Source organism: Hyperolius riggenbachi, chromosome 5 (genome assembly GCF_040937935.1).
Source record: "Hyperolius riggenbachi isolate aHypRig1 chromosome 5, aHypRig1.pri, whole genome shotgun sequence".
Taxonomy (NCBI): domain Eukaryota; kingdom Metazoa; phylum Chordata; class Amphibia; order Anura; family Hyperoliidae; genus Hyperolius; species Hyperolius riggenbachi.
The window spans coordinates 384,686,091-384,707,245 of NC_090650.1; the positions used below are offsets into that span (position 1 = coordinate 384,686,091).

At 45.5% G+C, this 21,155-nt stretch overlaps 1 protein-coding gene across 1 annotated transcript in view; it reads right to left on the reverse strand.

Annotated features, from left to right (window-relative positions):
* Positions 1–15,017: 15,017 nt before the first annotated feature.
* Positions 15,018–21,155, reverse strand: part of MTERF3 (mitochondrial transcription termination factor 3) — a 65,174-nt gene continuing 59,036 nt past the window's right edge. The window contains exons 7-8 of the mRNA XM_068237695.1: positions 18,398–18,559; positions 15,018–16,115 (exon numbers count right to left, since the gene is read on the reverse strand). Coding sequence (XP_068093796.1) covers positions 15,921–16,115; positions 18,398–18,559 — 357 coding nt within the window. The 3' untranslated portion in view covers positions 15,018–15,920. The remainder of the gene's footprint in view (positions 16,116–18,397; positions 18,560–21,155) is intronic.

Here is a 21,155-nt window from a genome sequence, read left to right on the forward strand (position 1 = left end):
AAGATGGACAGAGGGCAGGGAGTGGACAGAGATGGGAGGAGGGACGAGCAGAGAGCAGAAATGCTTGCACACAATACCCACATGCTGAAGTCATATGCTTTACATATATTTCACCTATATGTTCATCTGTACACTTTGAAAGAAAAGGTCGCACAGTGAAATAAAGCATTTCCAGAAGTGAAGTGCAGCTGTTTAGTGCCGAGTGCAGGAGGATTATATTGCCTTTCAATTATTATTATTATTATTTATTTATAAAGCGCCAACATATTCCGTGGCGCTGTACAATGTAAGAAAACAAACAAGGGATACATAATGATACAGACAATGATATACATGAAAATATGAACACTGATACCAGATACAGCACTGCTGATTACAATTTGATTTAACAGGATGACTAAAATGTATAAATTTCTAACAGTGTGCAAGCAATTGAATTAATAACATTCCATGACACAAAAGGGTGAGAGCCCTGCCCTTGCGAGCTTACAATCTAAAGGAATGGGGTGGAAACAAGAGGTGGGGGAAGTATACAGTATATGTACAGGCAGTGCGTAATTAGGTTATTTGGTGGGTGCATGGCCTAAGCTAGAGAATATGCTTGTCGGAAAAGGTGGGTTTTGAGGGAGCGTTTAAAGATTTCAAAGGTGGGAGAGTGGCGGATGTGTTGTGGAAGGGCATTCCAGAGGAGGGGTGAGGCACGTGAGAAGTCTTGTACACGTGAATGTGAGGAGGTAATTGTAGAAGAGGATAGAAGAAGCTCACACTGTCTGCAAAGTTACTGAGCTATGCTGAGCCAAAAGCTTCCAATGTGTTCACTGTGCAGCACTACGGAACAGACAGCCTATAATGAGCAGCACTTTGCAGCCAGTATGTGTGCTCTACACATATCTGGCAGTGGCACCCATGTCCCCTCTCTCATCTACCTGACTCCCCGCAAGGCTGCCTCCCCTCCAACAGAGCGATCCATCTCTGCTCTGCTTTCAGGACCCCGCTGCCCGCTGAGAGGGGGCGTGTCGCTCCTTGCCCCGCCCCTTTTTCGATCCGAATCACTCATTTTGATGATTCGGATGATCGACTCATAAAATAGATTCGGATCAAAGATCCGAATCGTTCATGATCCGGACAACACTAGTATGAGTACAAGGTAATGCTTATTCAGTCTCTGGATGGGAGCATGGAGATTAGGCAGTCGAGTTCACTCGAGTTATTATTTATTGTATTTATAAAGCGCCAACATATTACGCAGCGCTGCACAATAGATAAATTGGTTAACATACAAGGTAGAACATACGGAAACTCACAACAAAACAAGATCATGCAAATGATTTGATAACAATACAGTGTCATAGGTCAAAATAGAGACTGTTCTAGTCCACGAGAGGGGTGATGGTCAGTAAGATGGCATAATCAAGCTGGAAACACTAGGGAGGCGGGCCCTGCTGGAGGATTACAATCTAAAGGGTGGGGGTGGAGACAATAGGTGCATCTTTTGAGAGGGTGTCTAACAGAACATATTATGGTACTGGTGTAGGGGGGTATGCGAGCATGAAAAGGTGAGTCTTGAGAGCTTGTTTGAAGGTATTAACCTGCCTGGCCATCTATTAAGATCGCCAGGCTAACGACCGGACAGTTTTTTTTAATAAAAAAAAAGGATTGCATGCAGCCAACTGAAAGCTGGCTGCATGAAAGCCCACTAAAGGGCGCTCCTAATGCGTACATCAGAAGTAACAAGAAAGGCTGCGATGAGCGGCCCTTCTTGTTTTGCTTTCCTCGTCGCCATGGCGACGAGCGGAGTGACGTCAGCCGCCTCCGTTCCAGCCCTTAGTGTTGGCCGGAACTGTTTGTTCCGGCTGCGCTGGGCTCGGGCGGCAGCGATCAGGTAGCACACGCGGCTGGCAAAGTGCCGGCTGCGTGTGCTCCTTTTTATTTGGTGAGAATCGGCCCAGCAGGGCCTGAGCGGCAGCCTCCGGCGTCTCTGGACGAGCTCAGCTCGTCCAGAACGCTAAGGAGGTTAAAGGTGGGGGCGCGTCTGACGGCTGGTGGGAGCGAGTTCCAGAGAGTAGGGGCAGCCCTGGTGAAGTCCTGCAATCGTGCATGTGACTGAGTTATGCGTGGTGCGACTAGGCGCAGGTCATTGGAGGATCGGAGGGGGCGGGCTGGTATGTGCCTGTGGACCAGATCAGAGATGTAGGTTGGGCAGGTCTTGTGCACTGATTTGTAGGCCAAGCACAGGATTTTGAAATTGATCCTAAAGCTGATGGGGAGCCAGTGCAGGGCTTTACAGAGCGGAGTTGTAGAGGCGCTGCGGTGAGAAGAATGTATCAGTCTGGCTGCAGCCTGCCGCATTCATTACCAATTGAAGTGGGGCATTCATTACCAATTGAAGAGTTCACTCAGATCTATAGGATGGGTGTACGGTAATGGAGGTGTGTGATAGGAGACATAAGGAGGAGGACCCTGCCCGAAGAGCATACATGTCAAACTCCAGCCCGCGGGCCAAATCTGGCCCTTGGAGCCATTAAATTTGGCCCTCAAGGGGTTTCCCTACTTTGCATTATGTATGGCCCACTCTAGACCACCAGGGAAGCTATATTAGAGGTAAAGCCCTAGAACATTAGGGAAGCCATATGGGGGAGATAGGCAAAATAAACACTATAGAACGGTATAGGGGAGGGAGGACCACTAGACACCAGGGAACTGTATAGGGGTTAGAGGGGGACCATTAGACACCAGGGAATTTTATAAGGGAGGAAGGTGGCCAGTAGACATTGAGGTTGGCCCGTGTCTTGGTCCCAGTGTACAATTTAGGCCCATTTTGTATTTGAGTTGATCCCTGATCTAGAGGATATAATGTCACTTCCATGTAGAATAGAATGAGAGCATACCTACACCACCTGTTCAAAGTATTCATAATATGTCAGCTCTCATACCACATGGAAGTGGTAAAATTGGCCAATCTAAATTTTATATGTGTGTGTACACGCCTGCACCCTAATTCTGCCCATACACTACCCCTCCGTAAGATCGCGGCCGGGTCGGGGTCTTCTGTGCCTCTCATGATTGTGCTCCTGTCGCCAGGAGCACTCTGTGCGTGCGCAGTTCAGAGAGAATTGAACTGCGCGATCACAAAAGGCACACAGAAGATCCTAACCTGGCTGTAGGTCGTGATGTTAGGGAGGGATGACTGGAGGCCTGGTTGAGTGCAGAAATGCGGTGTGGGACCCAACAGATTTCTAGGGGCTGGAAAAAACCCAGGTGAGTAAAACTTTTTTTTTTATTAGGATGTATCCTTTCAGCTTTGTACACATGCCCCCGATTCAGCCCTAGTCTATTTTAGGGGACCCAGCAGGAAACTTCATAGGGAACAGTTATCCAATCACAGCGCCCTCTTACAGCCAAAACTGTTGTGATTGGCTGAATAGTGTAGGCGTAGTTTACTACAACCTATCTGAAACATAGCAGTTCTAGAGGGTGCTGTTCACCCAATCACACAAATGGAATTACACTATGAGGTTTCCTGCTGGGTCCTCTGAAGTAGACTAGCGCCTCCACTTCTACCCCCAGGTGTAAAGGTGCGTACACACATGCGACTATAGTCGTTTGTAACGATCGTTCCCCGCTCTTTACTAACGACGATCGTTACAAAAAACGAACCACCGACTATTAAGGCAAACGACGAACGAGCCAAATCGCTACAAAAGAAAGTTCTGTCTCGGCGGATTTTAACCAACGACGATCGTTTGCAAAAGTAGTACATAGTTGCAAACGGTCGTTCGTACTAGGCTTGACATGCGCATTTCACTATTTCTCCCTGAAACTTCTCATTTTTATGCGCAGGCGCAATAGTTGCTTTACGTGATGTAACGGTCGTTCTAACGATCAGATCGTTACACACCTTTTAAAACTAACTTTACTTAGGTCGTTCTTTCATCAATTAAAAGTTCGTTCGTCGTCCTCAACGAACGATCGTTGTCGCATGTGTGTACGTAGCATTAGTGGCTAGTCAAATTATCTAGAGGAAGTGCCCATGGCAGTGTAACTCATAGCCAGCAGCTGCAATCCATGGTGGGAGATGTAGTTTTTTGATGCGAGTACATCTCTCAACATAAAAAATAGAAAACTCTTGCACCTCAGCTGCTAATAGCTAAAACTTCTTTAATAAATCACAATAGTGCAGCAAGATGTCTCACAATAAAATAATCTATTTCACAAAGTGACCAGAACACCCCGAACATACACTGATAACTCAGACCAGCAAATGACCAAGCACACCTGATTCTGACTGAAAACCGGCTGTCCCTAATGCCCCTGTTGGAAACTTGATCATACACCAATGTCTGCGGGCTTCTGCACTTTCATTGAACTACTTTCCCGATAAAAAAAGTGGATCCAAAAAAAAGAGTCAAAAATATATATTAAAATTGTAAAGCCTCAAAGTTCCTCACAGACACAATGGTCTCTAATTTGACACAGAAGTCTCTGCTGTTTTACAATGCCTGCTTCAACAGCGGGGTAAACTCCAAAACTCCAAATAGCAATATGCTGAGATGTGTTCAGTCCTTTTTTTAAGCAAAGATGAACATTTGCTTAAAAAAAGGACTGAACACATCTCAGCATATTGCTATTACGCTATTTGGAGTTTACCCCGCTTTTATTGTGAGACATCTTGCTGCACTATTGTGATTTATTAAAGAAGTTTTAGCTATTAGCAGCTGAGGCGCAAGAGTTTTCTATTTTTTATCTTGTTAACTTTATGGGCCAAGGAACACTGACCCATTTCTCTCTGCAGCCCAACAAACATTGTTTGTTTAATATTTCCAGTACAGCGCTGCAATTTTTTGGTTTTTGTGTTGTTACATCTCTCAACATGTATTGCAGCCCCCAGGAGTGTGCAACACAGCTGTGAGAGCTTGTGATTGTGGCACCTGTGAGACTTCCTGTAGAATACCCACATACATAGAAGGGCTTGAGAGCTGCCCCTGAAGGCAAGTTATTATGCCTGTCACCCCTCCTACAGCACATCTAATTTAGGAACCTCCCTTAGGGGGAGATTTATTTTATGTATTTTGTAAAATAGGTGTTTGAGTTCCTTTAAGGCAGTCATCTACAGTTAAAGTGACCCTGAACAAATCTAAAAAATGCCATGCTGAACTTATCTGGGGCTTCCTCCACTCTCCCGTTGTCAGTGATGTTCCTCAGCGTCCTGTGGGCCCCCTCCGTTCTCCTGCTGATGGCTCCGTTAGGGCCTGTCTCCACTCGTCAGTTTTTCTTCATAAGTTGTCGGACAGTTTTGCATTGCTGTCAATTGTTTTTCTGCATGTGAAAAACGCATTCGAGTGTGAACTAGCCCATTCATTAACATTGCCCTTAGCTGCGCGACTTGTCCAGGAGTCATGCGCAACTTTCATACACGGCCCACCCATGCACCTGTCATGAGCGTTCTGTGCATGTGCGGTTCTTGAAAGAATGAACTGTACATGTGCAGAACGCTCATGGCGATGGGCACGAGGACAGGCCGTGCATTCGCAGTTGCGCACGACTCCCGGCCAAGTCATACAGCTAATGGAGCCACCGAGAGACCTCACGAACTAAGGGGGGGGGGGGGGCTGGAGGAAGCCCCACATAAGTTCAGTATGGCATTTTTTAGGTCAGCTCAGGGTCACTTTAAGATGGGTTTACATCAAGCACTGTATGTCAAAATGTACCACCCTTTGGAACCGCTGGCTTAGGCAATATTCAAAGTTGAGAAAGCCACATTAATTCATTTTATTGTTGCGTCACAAGAATATTTTATTACACCGCAGGCACTGAACTCTCACAGCTTATACCCTAGAAGGAGCTTTTGGTCTTTTGTCTTTTATGACAGTGAAACACACATTAGGCCTAGAATGGGAGGAATCCGATAAATGCTTTGGTGGCTGTTCAGGGATCAAGAGAAAGTTGTGTTAAAAATTTAGCACAGTGGTCACTTAACCATTTCAGCCCGTGGGTTGTTTTCACCTTATGGATAAGAGGAATTTTAAAATTTCAGTGCTCCTTCTTTTCATTCCCCAATAACTTTATCACTACTTATCACAACAAAATGATCTATACCTTGTTTTTTCCACCACCAATTAGGCTTTCCTTGGGTGGTACATTATGCTAAGAATTATTTTATTATAAATGCATTTTAATGGGAATAATTAAAAAAATGATTTTTTTTTATTATTATTTCTCAGTCTTCGGCCATTATAGTTTTAAAATAAAACGTTTTATTGTGAATAAAAGCCACACATTTTATTTACCCATTTGTCCCGGTTATTGCAACGTTTAAATTATATCCCTAGTACAATGTATGGCACCAATATTTTATTTGGGAATAATGGTTTTCAGTTTTACATCCATCACTAATCACATGCCCATAATTTAATAATAATATACACTCTTGACATACATATTAAAAATGTTTTAGTCCCTAATGTACAGAGATGTAATTTTACTATTTGGCCACAAGATGTCCTCATACATTATTTCCTATAAGCGTACAATAAGTGCACTTAAAGTGAATGGGAACCGCATTTAAAAAAATGAGATACTTACCCAAGGAGATGGAAGGCTCTGGGTCCTATAGAGCAGTGTTCCTCAACATTTTATTGGTATGTACCCCTTTTAAAACTCTGTACTCACCAAGTACCCCCTAGCATAGTAAACATTATTACAAGTACCCCTTGACAAATATATATTTAATCGTAGTACCTTATATTGGTTCTAAACAGTTTCCAAGCATTTACTATTGCTTTTAATTAGCTAAAATACTAATTTGATGTTGTTAAAGTAAGATTTATCATTTTCTAAAACTCTACATTTGTTATTCTTGGTTAAGTATATCAAGCCCGAGTACCCCCTGGAACCATCAAAAAGTACCCCCTGGGATACGCGTACCACATGTTGAGAACCTAGGCTATAGAGCCTTCCGGCTCCTCTCCTGGACCCGTTGTTCCAGTGCTGGCTTGCCCGGTAGCAGTATTTGACTAAATTAGTCAAATACTGCTTTACCCGGCCGAAGGAGGCTTCAGAAGTCTTCAGGGAGCCCGAGTGCTCCTGAAGAAGGGCGGCCCTGTACTGCGCCTGCGCAAGCACGCTCTCTTGCACTCTCACGCCTGTGCAGTGTGGAGCCGCACGTCTTTGGGAGGACACGGCTCCTGAAGACTTCCAAATACCCTTTCGGTGGGGGTTTGAAACGGGGGGGGGGGGAGCCAGCACAGGATAGAGAGCACCGAGAGAGGAGACGGAAGGCTCTATATGACCCAGAGCCTTCCTTCTCCTTAAGTATTTGCTTCATTTTTTTTTTTTTTATGCGGTTCCCATTCACTTTAATAGGAAGTAATGCGTAGCTGTGTTACTCAGAGGTGATGCAGGCATCTCCTTCATGCCTGCGATCACGGTGGACTAGAAGAGGAATGAATGGGAACAATTAATCTAACAATCAGCGGCGGGAGCGGCAGAAACGAGCGAGCGTGAAGCAGCGAGGCGGCACCAATTAAGAACGATCACTGTTTTTGTACAAAACCAGTGCTCATTCTCGCGGACATGCACGGATTAGCTCATAGGACTTCTGTCCCCTGCCACCAATCCCTCCTGTTGCTGGTACCATTGCGATCATGGACTTCCGCTCACACAATCGCGCGCACAGCTCCGCAGACTGCACGGACGTGTGACACGGCTGTCCCCCGAGACACACAGGAGCGATCCGCTGTAATAAGCTGAAGCCTATGACAGCCGATCATTGTCATTGGCTAAGTGTGGGAGGGAGGGTAGGGAAAAGAACATTAGTAGCAAAGAAAAGAGGCTCATATTGTTTCCAGTACAGGAAGAGTTAAGAAACTTCACTTATCTATGCAAATTAGCTTCTCTGAGCTCTCCAAACCAACTTGGGTTGGCTACAGTGCTATTTTCTGAAGCACTTGTACATCAAAGAGACCGTGAAAGACAACTTTAGATAAGATTTCACTGCAAGGAAGTTCAGGGGGTCATTGACTCTGCTTTGGTTCATATTATAAAATGCAGAGTGTAGTTTGTAAACTGAAAATATTAGAGAATTATTCAATGTTTAAAAAAAAAAAAAACTATATAACTGAAAATAAAAATAGGAGACTCTTTTCTTTGCTGCGAATGCTCTATTAATTATCCGTACTACTCATACAATTCATTATATGGTAGAATCCCTTTATAGTACACTCCAAGGGACCATGAAAAGTAGTTTACCGTATCAGACGTTTACTATATCAGAATTGGTGATACATTATATATTTATGCAGACGCATTTGCTGGGACTGATTTTACTATATCCAGAGGTTTACTATATCAGAGTTTAGTATAATGAGATTCTACTGTATCATAAGTTGTTTTTTTCACTTCAGTGTCACTTTAAGTGAGTATTTCTTATTAGTTAATTAGAGAAGTTTTACCTGCAATCCCCTTGTAATAGGAACTAAACACTGTATTGCAACGTTATGTGCATGCTTAGAAGTGCTTATTTCCTATGATTTCAAATATTCAATGAAACAAGTTTAACCACTTAAAGGGAACCTTAACTGAACGGGGGGTAAAGAGTTTTACTTACCTGGGGCTATTACCAGCCCCCTGCAGCAGTCCTGTGCCCTCGGCGCCGCTCTGGAATCCTCTGGTCCCCCGCTGTCACTTAGTTTCGTTTTTTATGACTCACCAGTCGCCGGCCGCCATGCGTATTATTGGACGCATTCACCAATGCAATTAGCGCTATTGCGGACCGCAACGCGTACAAAAATATGCGTTGCCGCGTATCTACGCGTGCGGAATGCGGCAACGCGTATTTTAGTACGCGTTGCGGTCCCCAATATCGCTAATTGCATTGGTGAATGCGTCCAATAATACGCATGGCGGCCGGCGACTGGTGAGTCGTCAAAAACGAAACTAAGTGACAGCGGGGGACCAGAGGATTCCAGAGCGGCGCCGAGGGCACAGGACTGCTGCAGGGGGCTGGTAATAGCCCCAGGTAAGTAAAACTCTTTATCCCCCGTTCAGTTAAGGTTCCCTTTAAGAACCAGCAGTTTCTGGTTAACTCTGCCCCCTTAAAGCTAATGGGAAACGGGTTTTTTTTTAAAAAAATAAAAAGTCAGATACTCACCTAAGGAGAGGGAGGCTATGGGTCCCATAGAGCATAGGTTCTCAACATGTGGTACGCGTACCCCAGGGGGTACTTCTGATGGTTCCAGGGGGTACTCGGGCTTGATATACTTAACCAAGAATAACAAATTTAGAGTTTTAGAAAATGATAAATCTTATTTAAACAACACCAAATCAGTATTTTAGCGAATTTAAAAGCAATACTAAATGCTTGGAATTTGTTTAGAACCAATTATAATGTACTACGATTAAATATATATTTGTCAAGGGGTACTTGTGATAATGTTTACTATGCCAGGGGGTACTTGGTGAGTACAGGGATTTAAAAGGGGTACATATCAATAAAATGTTGAGAAACACTGCCATAGAGCACTCCCTCTCCTCTCCCGGTGCCCGCTGCTGTCCTGGCTCCCCCGTAGCGGTATTCGACCGTTTCGGTCAAATACCGCTGTCTCTTGGCCGAAGGGAGGCTTCGGAAATGCTTCGGAAGCCCGAGTGCTCCCGAAGACGGGCCCGCTCTACATTGCGCACGCGCCCGCTATGACGCGTTCGCGTGTGCGCCGCCTGTCTTCAGGAGGACTCGGCTCCCAAAGACTTCCGAAGTCCCCTCGTCGTGGGAGGAGAACGGAGGAGCCAGTGCAGCACCGGGGCCACAGGGAGAGGAGAGGGATGGCTCATTAGGACCGAGCCTTCCCTCTCCTTAGGTGAGTATCTGCCTTTTTTTTTTTTTTAAACCGGGTTACATTAGCTTTAAGAACCAGAGACCGCTGGTACAATAACGACAGAATCCCGACTAATCGCAGCGCATACCCGTCGCAATCGCCGTCACCGCCGCACGCCAGGATCCTCCTAACATCCACTCTGCCGTCTCTATGATGGCAGAGTCACGTGAGCCGGTCAGGAGCCGCTTTCATTGGCTCCTGACCGTGTCTATCAATGTAAGCGGCTTACATTGATGGACACGGCCAGGAGCCAATGAAATCGGCTCCTGACCGGCTCACATGGCTCTCCCGTCATAGAGACAGGCAGAGCCAGTGAGCTGCGGTGCGATCGTCGGGGAGCGACGGAAATGGCGGATGCTCGCTGCGGGCGGAGATTGAAATCTACATCCTGCCAGCCAGGAGCCCACCAAAACAGGGCGTAGAGAAAAAAAAACAAAATGTGAATATAATTGTGGAGAACAAATCGATATTCTCTTTTCTTTACTCTCAGCTGTATTACATTCTGTTAAAAGTGATATTGACTGTTTAATATCAACATTGGTGTGGTGGCTGTATAGTGTAATGGTTAAAGGCTCTGCCTCTGACATAGGAGACCTGGGATCTAATCTCAGCTCTGCCTGTTCAGTAAGGAGTACTTTGGCCAAGACTCCCTAACACTGCTACTGCCTACTGAGTGCACTCATTGGCTGCCTCGCAAACACTGAGTCCAACAGGAGAAAAGCGCTATACAAAACAAGGAATTATTATTAACATATTTATTACAAAAAGTGACATACAAAAATATTTCCTTGTGCATTGTGAAGTAATAACTGTAATGTGTTTTATTTGTTCAACTAGAAAACATTTTATACATACATCATAATGCAGTCACACACACACAGCTTTAGTAATCAGGCTTCCAGGTGATAGTTTACAGTGAAGTATACAGCAGTTCAAATGTGTTAAAATCAGGCTTTGATGAATACTTTCATTAGTGTTGATCTTAATATATCAGCTAGTCTCTCCTATGAGAAACAGTAAACAGTAAAACAGACACCTGGCCAGTAACATCCTCCCATACTGTTTGCTGAAGTGTTGATAATGTGTGCAGAATAGATCAGGCATGCAGAGGGACAATTTAAGGTGAAATTGGTCACATGTATGGATCGGACATGCTGGAAGATGTAAGGCCAACATGCTTGATCGGTTGTGCAATATCGGGTCAACCAACGAACACGTCGGAAACCCCAGGCGCTACCCCCCCCCAATGTAAAATGTGCCCTGTGCAGTATACTTTGTCAGTGCCTGCTGCTGGCTCTGTGCTTTGTTCTCGTGCCCCACGTGGTTGCCGGCGGATACATAGGCACGTGTATGATGTCACACGTGTGCCCGTTACTCCAGGAACCACGTGGGGCACATGTATGGGAGGCGGTGAGGAGACGGAGCCAGCGGCAGACACCGACAGGTAAAGTATACTGCACAGGGCACATTTTACATTACATTAGAGGGGAAAGCACCAGGCATGGCAGATGAGGCGCCACAAGGCCGATCCCTAAGAGCTTCCATGCTGAAATCTATCGGGATTTGGCCTGCTGTGTGTGGGGAGGCAACCAATCTCTCCGATCAGAGAGAGCTCTCTTGGTTGATCTGCTTATCATCTTCTGATGTATGGGCACCTTTACAGCCAATGAAGAGAGAAGGAACAGAAGCACATTTTTCAAACATTTATCAGCACATACTGTAACTTGCTTACAGTGGCTGGATGGTGTAATGGTTAAGGGCTCTGTCCCTGACACAGGTGACCAGGGTTCAAATCTCAGCTCTGCCTGTTCAGTAAGCCAGCACCTATTCAGTAGGAGACCTTGGGCAAGTCTTCCTAACACTGCTACTGCCTATAGAGCGTGCCCTAGTGGCTGCAGCTCTGGCGCTTTAAATCCGTCAGGAGAAAAGCGCAATATAAATGTTCTGTGTTTGTTTGTTTACTAAGTTTCCCATATGGAAACAAAATATCTAGGAATAAAAAAGGCCTCTATGGATGAATAGAAAGGTTAAAGATAAAATGAAGAGGAAAAAGAATGCCTATAAGGTCTTAAAACAGGAGGGGACCGAGGCTGCACTAAGCAATTATAAGGAGTGCAATAAAAATTGTAAAAAATAAATTAGGCAGGCAAAGATTGAAGTTGAAAAACAAATCGCTAAGGATAGCAAATCTAACCCAAAAAAGTTTTACAAGTACATTAACTCTAAAAAAAGAAAGGTTGACTGTATAGGACTCCTAAAGGATGAGGGTGGGAACTCAATGGTGGATGACCAAGGTAAGGCAGAGTTATTAAATGCTTTCTTTGCTTCTGTCTATACAAAAGAAACAGCACTGTTGCAAACTACAGAGGCGGAAGAGTCTCAATCTTCTAACTATAATATTAAATACTTAACGCAGGAAGAAGTGAAGGCAAGACTAAATAAATTAAAAATAGACAAGGCACCTGGCCCGGATGGCATGCATCCTCGGGTCCTAAGGGAATTAAGTTCAGTTATAGATAAACCCCATTCATCTTATCTTTTGTGACTCTCTTGCAACTGGCAGAGTCCCAGTGGATTGGCGTACAGCCCACGTTTTCCCATTATTTAAGAAGGGCAAAAAATCTGATCCAGGAAATGATAGACCTGTAAGCTTAACATCAGTTGTATGCAAACTATTTGAGGGGTTACTAAGAGATACTATACATGACTTCATAGTAGAAAATAATCTTATTTCTCAGCATCAACATGGGTTTACTAAAGACAGGTCCTGTTTGACTAACATGCTCAGCTTTTATGAGGTAGTGAATGCTAATATGGATATTGGGAATGCTGTAGATGTGATATACTTGGACTTTGCAAAGGCCTTCGACACTGTTCCACACAAAAGTCTGGTGCAAAAGTTGAGGATGCAAGGACTGGGGAAGAGTCTGTGTTCATGGATAGGGAACTGGCTAATGGACAGAAAACAAAGTGTTGTGGTCAATGGATCGTACTCAAAATGGGAGACTGTTAGCAGTGGGGTCCCACAGGGGTCTGTTCTGGGTCCAGTGCTCTTCAATTTATTTATTAATGACCTAGTAGATGCAGTAGTGAGCAATGTTGCTATTTTTGCAGATGATACAAAATTGTGCAGAATCATCAACTCTCAGGAAGATAGTGTCATATTGCAACAGGATCTGGATAGGATGGCTATATGGGCACATACATGGCAGATGAAATTCAATGTTGACAAATGTAAAGTCATGCATTTTGGACGTACTAATGGTCTAGCACCATACAAAATAAATGGGATACAGTTGGGGACATCAAACTTGGAGAAGGACTTAGGAGTACTCATTGACAACAAGTTAAATAATCGTACTCAATGCCAAGCCGCTGTAGCTAAAGCTAACAAAATTTTGGGATGCATTAAAAGGGAAATAAAAACTCGAGATGCTAGCATAATATTGCTCCTGTTTAACTCTCTAGTAAGGCCACATCTGGAATATGGAATTCAGTTCTGGGCACCACATTACAAAAAAGATATTGCAGTTTTAGAGCAGGTGCAGAGACGAGCAACAAAATTGATACGTGGGATGGAAGGTCTCACTTATCAAGAAAGGTTAGATAAACTAGGTTTATTTAGTCTAGAGAAAATACGCCTTAGAGGGGATCTAATTAACATGTATAAATACATCAGAGGGCAATATAATAGCTTGGCGGATGAGCTTTTTGTCCCTAGGCCTTCTCAAAGGACTAGAGGACATGATCTGCGCATGGAGGAAAAACATTTTAGCCATTTATTTAGGAAAGGATTCTTTACAGTAAGAGTGATTAAGATGTGGAATGCATTGCCACAGGAAGTCGTTATGGCAAACTCTATACCTGCATTTAAAGGGGGCTTAGATGCTTTCCTTGCGTTGAAAGACATCCATGGCTACAATTACTAGGTAATGCCTAATGATGTTGATCCAGGGATTTTATCTGATTGCCATCTGGAGTCGGGAAGGAATTTTTCCCTTTAGGGGCTAATTGGACCATGCCTTGTAAGGGTTTTTTCGCCTTCCTCTGGATCAACAGGGATATGTGAGGGAGCAGGCTGGTGTTGTACTTTATACTGGTTGAACTCGATGGACGTATGTCTTTTTTCAACCAAAATAACTACGTAACTAAGTTAGAGGCACAGAGTAACAGCTCATACAATATGTACTGAGGGGGACATGCCAGCATTTAAAAAGAACAAAATCAATCAATGATGCAATCATACAGCATTACTGATGTCAGCCTCATTTTAAGACACGTGTACCAGATAACTGGTCGCCGAGATACTTGGGCGCAGGATACAGCCGGTATATGGCTGATCCTGCTGCTGCACAAGTCCCAGCTGTGGTAAATACTATTCCCCTTCTAGGTCCACGTGGTGGGTGGTGAATGATGTAATTCGGCTCCCAGCTATTGCTGGAAGCCAAATGACAGTGTTTTAAAATGCGCCGAAGTTACACTCTGTGCGTCGCTATAGCCATAATTCCTATTACGGCCTATGGTGGCTCCGGCTGCGCCCAAATCACCTGCACTGGATTTCTTGTGTTCACATTGTCACTACACTTGAAGGACATCTGAACTAAAATGTAAAAGATTAGATCTACTTACCTGGGGCTTCTTCCAGTCCCTAGCAGTCTATCTGGTCCCTCACTGCAGTTCCGCTCTTCTCCAGTGTGCTGATGGCCCCTCTGAAAGATTGTCAACCACAGCTGTGTGTGCCCAGTTCACAAAGACTTAAGCCGCGCAAGGGCAGAACGCTACCGGCCTAAGCTGTGGTTGGGGATCTATTCAGCGGGGCTAGCGGCATAGTGGAGGGCAGCGGAATTACACCGAGGAAACAGACAGTCTGCTAGGGGCTGGAAGAAGCTCCAGGTAAGTAGATCTAATCTTTAACATTTCAGCTCAGATCTCCTCCTTGCCGGTTATCCCGAGCTCAGCTCGGGGTAACCTGCGCAGGAGGATTTCTCAGGCCCCGCTGGGCCGATTTACATTTTTTTTTTTTGTTACAAGCAGCTAGCAGTTTGCTAGCTGCTTGTAACTTCCGATCCGCCGCGCCGCCTCCCCCCCCCCCCCCCCCCAGACCCCTGCGCAGCCTGGCCAATCAGGGCCAGGGAGCGCTGGGGGGGAAATCGGGATTCCCTATGACGTCCCGGCGTCGATGACATCATCCCACCCCGTCGCCATGGCGACCGGGGAAGCCCAGCGGGAAATCCCGTTCTGAACAGGATTTCCTGCTTACTCCGATCGCCAGAAGAGATCGGAGTGGCTGCAGAGCTGCCGCTGCTCAGCGGCTATCATGTAGCGAGCCCTGGGCTCGCTACATGATTTAAAAAAAGAAAAAAAAAGTGCTGAGCTGCCTCCTTGCCGGGGGAATTAGACCGGCAAGGAGGTTAAAAGTGAACACAACGTGAGCGTGAAAAGGAGGCTGTTATATTTATTTAATTTTAAAGCAATACCAGTTGCCTGGTTATCCTGTTGATCCACTACCTCTAATATTTTTAGCCAAAGACCCTAAACAATCATGCAGCAGATCAGGTGTTTCTGACAACATTTGTCAGAACCTTCAAGACTAGCTGCATGCTTGTTTCTGGTGTAATTCAGACACTACTGCAGCCTAATAGACCAGCAGGGCTGCCAGGCAATTGGTATTGTTTAAACGGAAATAAATATGGCAGCCTCCATATCACTCTCACCTCGAGTTCACTTTAAGATGGGAGTGTGTTGGACAGTAATACTGCAAAGGAGCCTTACTATCCATGCTACGCAGGTCGGAGTTGTCATTTATCCCTTGCGAGTGCCCCTTGTCCTTGCATCTCCAGACTGCTCCTGCACATGTGCACACAGTGACATCAAACATGGATGTGCAGGGAGTACAGGACTGCCCGATTTCTGAGGGCACTTTCGCCACATTGGTGATACTTCTGCTCCGTGCATCGGTGGGGATTCAGTGACATCCGCATGGGGTGAGAAATCTTGTGGCTAGAGAACAAGTAAACATTTTACCCTGTAATATGACCAATCGTGACTAATCTACAAGGTTTTCCGGAACTGCTCAAGGTCCTCTGTGGAGGCCTTAGCAATTTCCTTGCAGAAATACTCATCAGGCATTGAGGCCAGTTTATCTAAGGAGACATAATTGGGTTGCGTTGGGTCGTAGATGGCTCTTTCCAGGAAGCAAAGGAACTTGTGTCTTTCCTTAATCTTCAGCAGGCTGGTGTTAAATATCTGGAAAGAAGCAAGAGGATAAAGCAGTCAAGTCATTCATCTGAATAACGTGCAGGACAGGAAATGGCATCTTTCTGGCAATACAGCCTCGCCCAGAGCAGACACTGTGTAGGTTTGCTTTGAAGGTGAACCTGTGCAGTGTCCGGTCATGCTGCCTACAGCTGCCTTCCGGTCTGAGTAACACACATGCTCAGGAGATTCTTGAAACAAATTACCCCAAAATATCTCCGCAGACATGCCTCCTACACTCCCCAAATTTTGAAGGTATGGAGGGGACCCCCAAACTACCTCTGTGCCAAACCCCTCTGGTTCCCGAGATAGAGTAAACAAACCTATCTCGGGAACCAGCAGGGCTGGGGAGCTGACATTTGGCACAAAACTAGTTCAGGAGGTCCCCTCCACACCCACAAAATTGTAGGAGGCGTGGCTGTGGAGATATCCCCCGCAGCATTATGGAATAGGAAAGCTCACAGCACAGAATTGTACAGCGCATGTGGGGCAGCATAATCAGACACAGCACCTGAAGTTAGAGGGATATGGAGGTTCAGCACCGCAGTGCCGAAAATCTCATGCATCCGAGCAACGTTCACCTCCCATTCATTCGCCTATAACTTTATTGCTACTTATCACAATGAATTGATCTATATCTTGTTTTTTCCGCCACTAATTAGGCTTTCTTTGGGTAGTACATTTTGCTAAGAATTATTTTTTTCTAAATCCATTTTAACAGGAAAATTAAGAAAGAAATGAAAAAAATTCATTATTTCTCAGTTTTTGGCCATTATAGTTTGAAATTAATATACGCCACCGTAATTAAAACCCATGTATTTTATTTGCCCATCTGTCCCGGTTATTACACCGTTTAAACGATGTCCCTATCACAATTTATGGTGCCGATATTTCATTTAGAAATAAAGGTGCATTTTTTCAATTTGCGTCCATCACTATTTATAAGCTTATAATTTTAAATAATATAATAACATACTCTCTTGACATGCATATTTAAAAAGTTTAGACCCTTGGGTAACTATTTATGTTTTTTTTTGTTTTTTTTTTTGCACCCCTCGGCAAAAACTACCACCGAAATGCCGTTATGACCCTTATCAGGCGACAACCCACTCCAAGTAGCTAGTGATGCTTATTAGGCACCGCAATTCCTTATGTTCAACTACAACCATGGTTGTGGGGACTAAAGGTTAACTAGCAGGTAATGCAGCCACATTATATATCAGTGTGCGGTTGCATTACCTGATGGTATTGCATAAAGGATGGGGATGCATGCCGAGGCACCCCTGAAAGGTGCTCGAGGCGCACCAGGGTGCCGCGGCACCCAGTTTGAGAACCCCGGCTATAATCTATGGACTGTATACTGCAATGTACGGGTTGCATTGCACAAATCACACATAGCATGTCATTATCAAGCGCTTTTTAACCACAGCAAAGTCCCCAGTATCCAGCACTGGCGGGGATTGCCTGATGCCGGATACATATGCTTGCCATTTGCTTGAGAAACTGGCAGAAAAAGCACAAACCTCCACACCGTGCAGCAGAAAATACTTACCGAACCTTCAGGCGCCATCTTCTATACTTCCTGTAGCTCCTAGCGGCTTTCCGGTGTCTTCTGTCTAATTGGGTCAGGTGACACGCCAGGAGCCATGCATAGACACCAGAAAGCCAAAAGGAGCTGCAGAATGGGTAGAAGGCAGCGCCTTGAGGCTCAGTAAGTATTTTCTTCCCTGCAATCCCCCTCTCCCCCAAAAAGCATGGTCCCCGTTATCCACCTCAGGTATGTCGGCTAGTTAAGGCCGGTTTCACACTGCATATTGGCAGTAGCGGTGCAGTCCGGGCCTGCACCGCCAAAAACAGGCCTTTTTTTTTGTCTCTTGGACCTGCATGGATATTTATGTCTTTAATATGAAAAATGTATATGAAAAATTGTCGTAAACTGTGGTTTGGAGGAGCACCCATGAAAGATGGTAGTCGTGGGGACAGAATACAAGGCAGCAATGACAACTAGCAAGGTAGTGTAACTCGTCCCCACTAAACAATATTTTGTTGCTGTCTCTGTTAGAGAAACTTCCACACTTCCTGTCTGGACAGGAAGTGTAAGAGTTTCTCACAGACTGGAACACAGCATTAAGAAATCCAAATAGAACAGCATTAAGAAATCCAAACAGAAGTGCTAACGCCTTACTAGAATAAAAACTAAAATAAAGTGGAACTGGGCCATAGCTAGACATGTTGCTTAAAAAAAGTTGACAGTAAAAATGAGGGAAGAATACCTGTGGGAACTTTGTCAGGATGTTGTGCGGGATCCCCATCTCGTTGTGCACAAAGTCAAACGTCTCAGTGAGCCGGTATTTGCTGGCTGCCAGAACTTTGGGAACTCGCAGAGCAACATGCTGGATTTCATTTTTGCGGAACCCCAATTCAATTTCCAACACCTACACAAAAATACATAAATAAAAGTAAAATAATAAAAAATAAAACCCATTTACAAACCTGCAGCGTGAACATAGAAAGTCACAAAATGTTATCAAACTATTGTTCTTACAATGCAATGGTGTCTGCATGCTCCTGTATAATCTCCACATCAGCCTCAACCAGGCAGAGACCTACATTTGGTAAAAGTGGCCATACATCAGGTGACTTGGCGGCCGATCAACCATCCGATTTGATTATTATAATAGAATCGGATGAAAATCAGTGCCGCCAAGTGCATGTCCGATCAACGATGCAACCAATTTCAGTCCGAAATTGTTCACATTAATCGGTTGGAAATGCTGCAAGATGTCGGGCCATCAGGTGTGCGGGAGTAACGGCGAGCAATGAAACCCCCGACACTGCCCCCCCCCCATGGTCAATGTGCTCCTCCCAGTGCACTATAAATGACCTGTCCATGGAGTTCCCTGCCTCCGGGCGCTGTCGTCCGTCCATACACATGCCCTACGTGGTTGCCGGCATACACGTGGGCGTGTGTGGCGTCACAAAAGAGCCCATGTTACCCCGCCAACCACGTGGGGCGCGTTTATAGATGGAGGAGCTCAGTCCCAGCCTCAGACGCGGACAGCAGGTAATGTATAGTGCACTGGGGTGCACATTGACCATTAAAGGACTAATGAGCAGAATGTAATAAAAAAAAGTTGATTACCTTACTTGAATATCAGACCTCAGGGCAGATGATCAGTGCCTCCCTTGACATTCCCAGATGCTCTGTTAGCTAAATCCAGTTATCATTACCGGCCCTGACCCAGCCCAGGGTTGCCTCATCTCATGGCGATTAGAATCGCCGCTTTAAAAATCCCCCTCCTGCGCAGTTCGCATAGCCGCTACTGTGGCTGTGCAGGATTACAGCCCTGGGAGCGGCACATCGTCGCTCCATATACACTGTTATATGTCATGTGGGCGTCACCACACGACCGCCCACATGACTGACTGCACTTTGAGCCAGCCGCACCCCCTCAGCACAGAATACCAGCGCTGAGCGAGGGAGGACGTTACCAAGCTGTAGCTAGGTAACGTCCTCCCTCGCTCAGCGCTGGTATTCTGTGCTGAGGGGGCGTGGCTGGCTCAAAGTCCAGTTATGTGGGCGGTCATGTGGTGATGCCCACATGATGTATAACAGAGTATACGGAGCAATGATGTACCGCTCCCAGGGCTGTAATCTTGCGCAGCCGCAGTTGCGGCTATGCGAACTGTGCGCAGGAGGGGGATTTTTAAAGCGGCGATTCTAATCGCCATGACATAAGGTGACCCAGGGCTGGGTCGGGGGCGGTAATAACTGGATTTAGCTGACAGAGCGTCTGGGAATGTCAAGGGAGGCACTGATCATCTGCCCTGAGGTCTGATATTCAAGTAAGGTAATTAACTTTTTATATTACATTCTGCTCGTAAGTCCTTTAAAGGTGGCCAGCTTTGGCCGGTGAGGCAGTGGATGCGGCGTCACAAGGCCGATTCCGGATAGAATTCGACATGAAATTGATCGGGAATCAGCCTGCGGTGTATGGGGAGGCAACAGATCTCTCTCTGATCAGATTTGATCAGAGAGAGAGATCTATCTCTTGGTCGACCTGCCCAATCATCATCTAATCTATGGGTACCTTAATAGATGGCCACCAGAACGACTATCAGATCCCTCTCTGATCTGATATTCGCTTCCCACACACTGTGCATATTTTCAATCGATTTCAGCATGAAATCTACTGAAAGTCTGTGGAGCCGCCACCACCTATCTGGCCACCCAGGTCTACCCCATCTGTGCTCTCCAGTAGGCCTGAACGATTTTAGGAAAAAATTGAATTGATCGATTTCTGTCCGAAATTGCGATTCCGATTTGATTTACGATTTCCTTCAAATCAAGCTTTGTTCCTCCTCTGTGCCTGTTTGCTCACCCCTATCCCTCTTTGTGCCCCCTTTATGCCTCCTCTGGGTCTCTCTTTTGCCCCCTTTGTGTCTCTGTTCCCGCTCAGTTTCTCTCTGTGTCTCTGTGCCCACTCTGTGTCTATTATCTCTGTCTCTGTGCCTACACTCTGTATCTCTGTGCCTCTGCATCAGTACTGGACATAGCTTCCAGCACGAGTCTAGCAATGCCAGTCTATCCACTTAGCCTCCTGCAGGCTCTAATGCATGGAATACTTCCTGTATGTCATGTGACATACAGGAACCCAGAGTTTTGGCAAGCACAAGAGCCTGCAGACGACGATAGAGGACGGACAGCGATGGACTCGTGCGGAAGGTATGTCCAACAATGCGGGCCGCATGCGCCGGGACTTTGGGGAAGTTTGAAGCCGCCTCTTCAAACTTCCTCCAAGTGGAAATGACGCACGATATTTGCTGCTTTTACGATTCCGAAATTGTGATCTTGGTGATCGCGATTTCGGTTTAAATTCGATTTATCTTTCAGGCCTACTCTCCAGTGTGGTGGCAGCAGAGCTCTCACCTGTCCCGATGATGAGCCTCTTCCCATGCTGCAGCACTCCTTCCTGTGTCATGTGACAAAAGCTGGAGGTCAAACACTAGTGGTCTGGCAGCATAGATGGT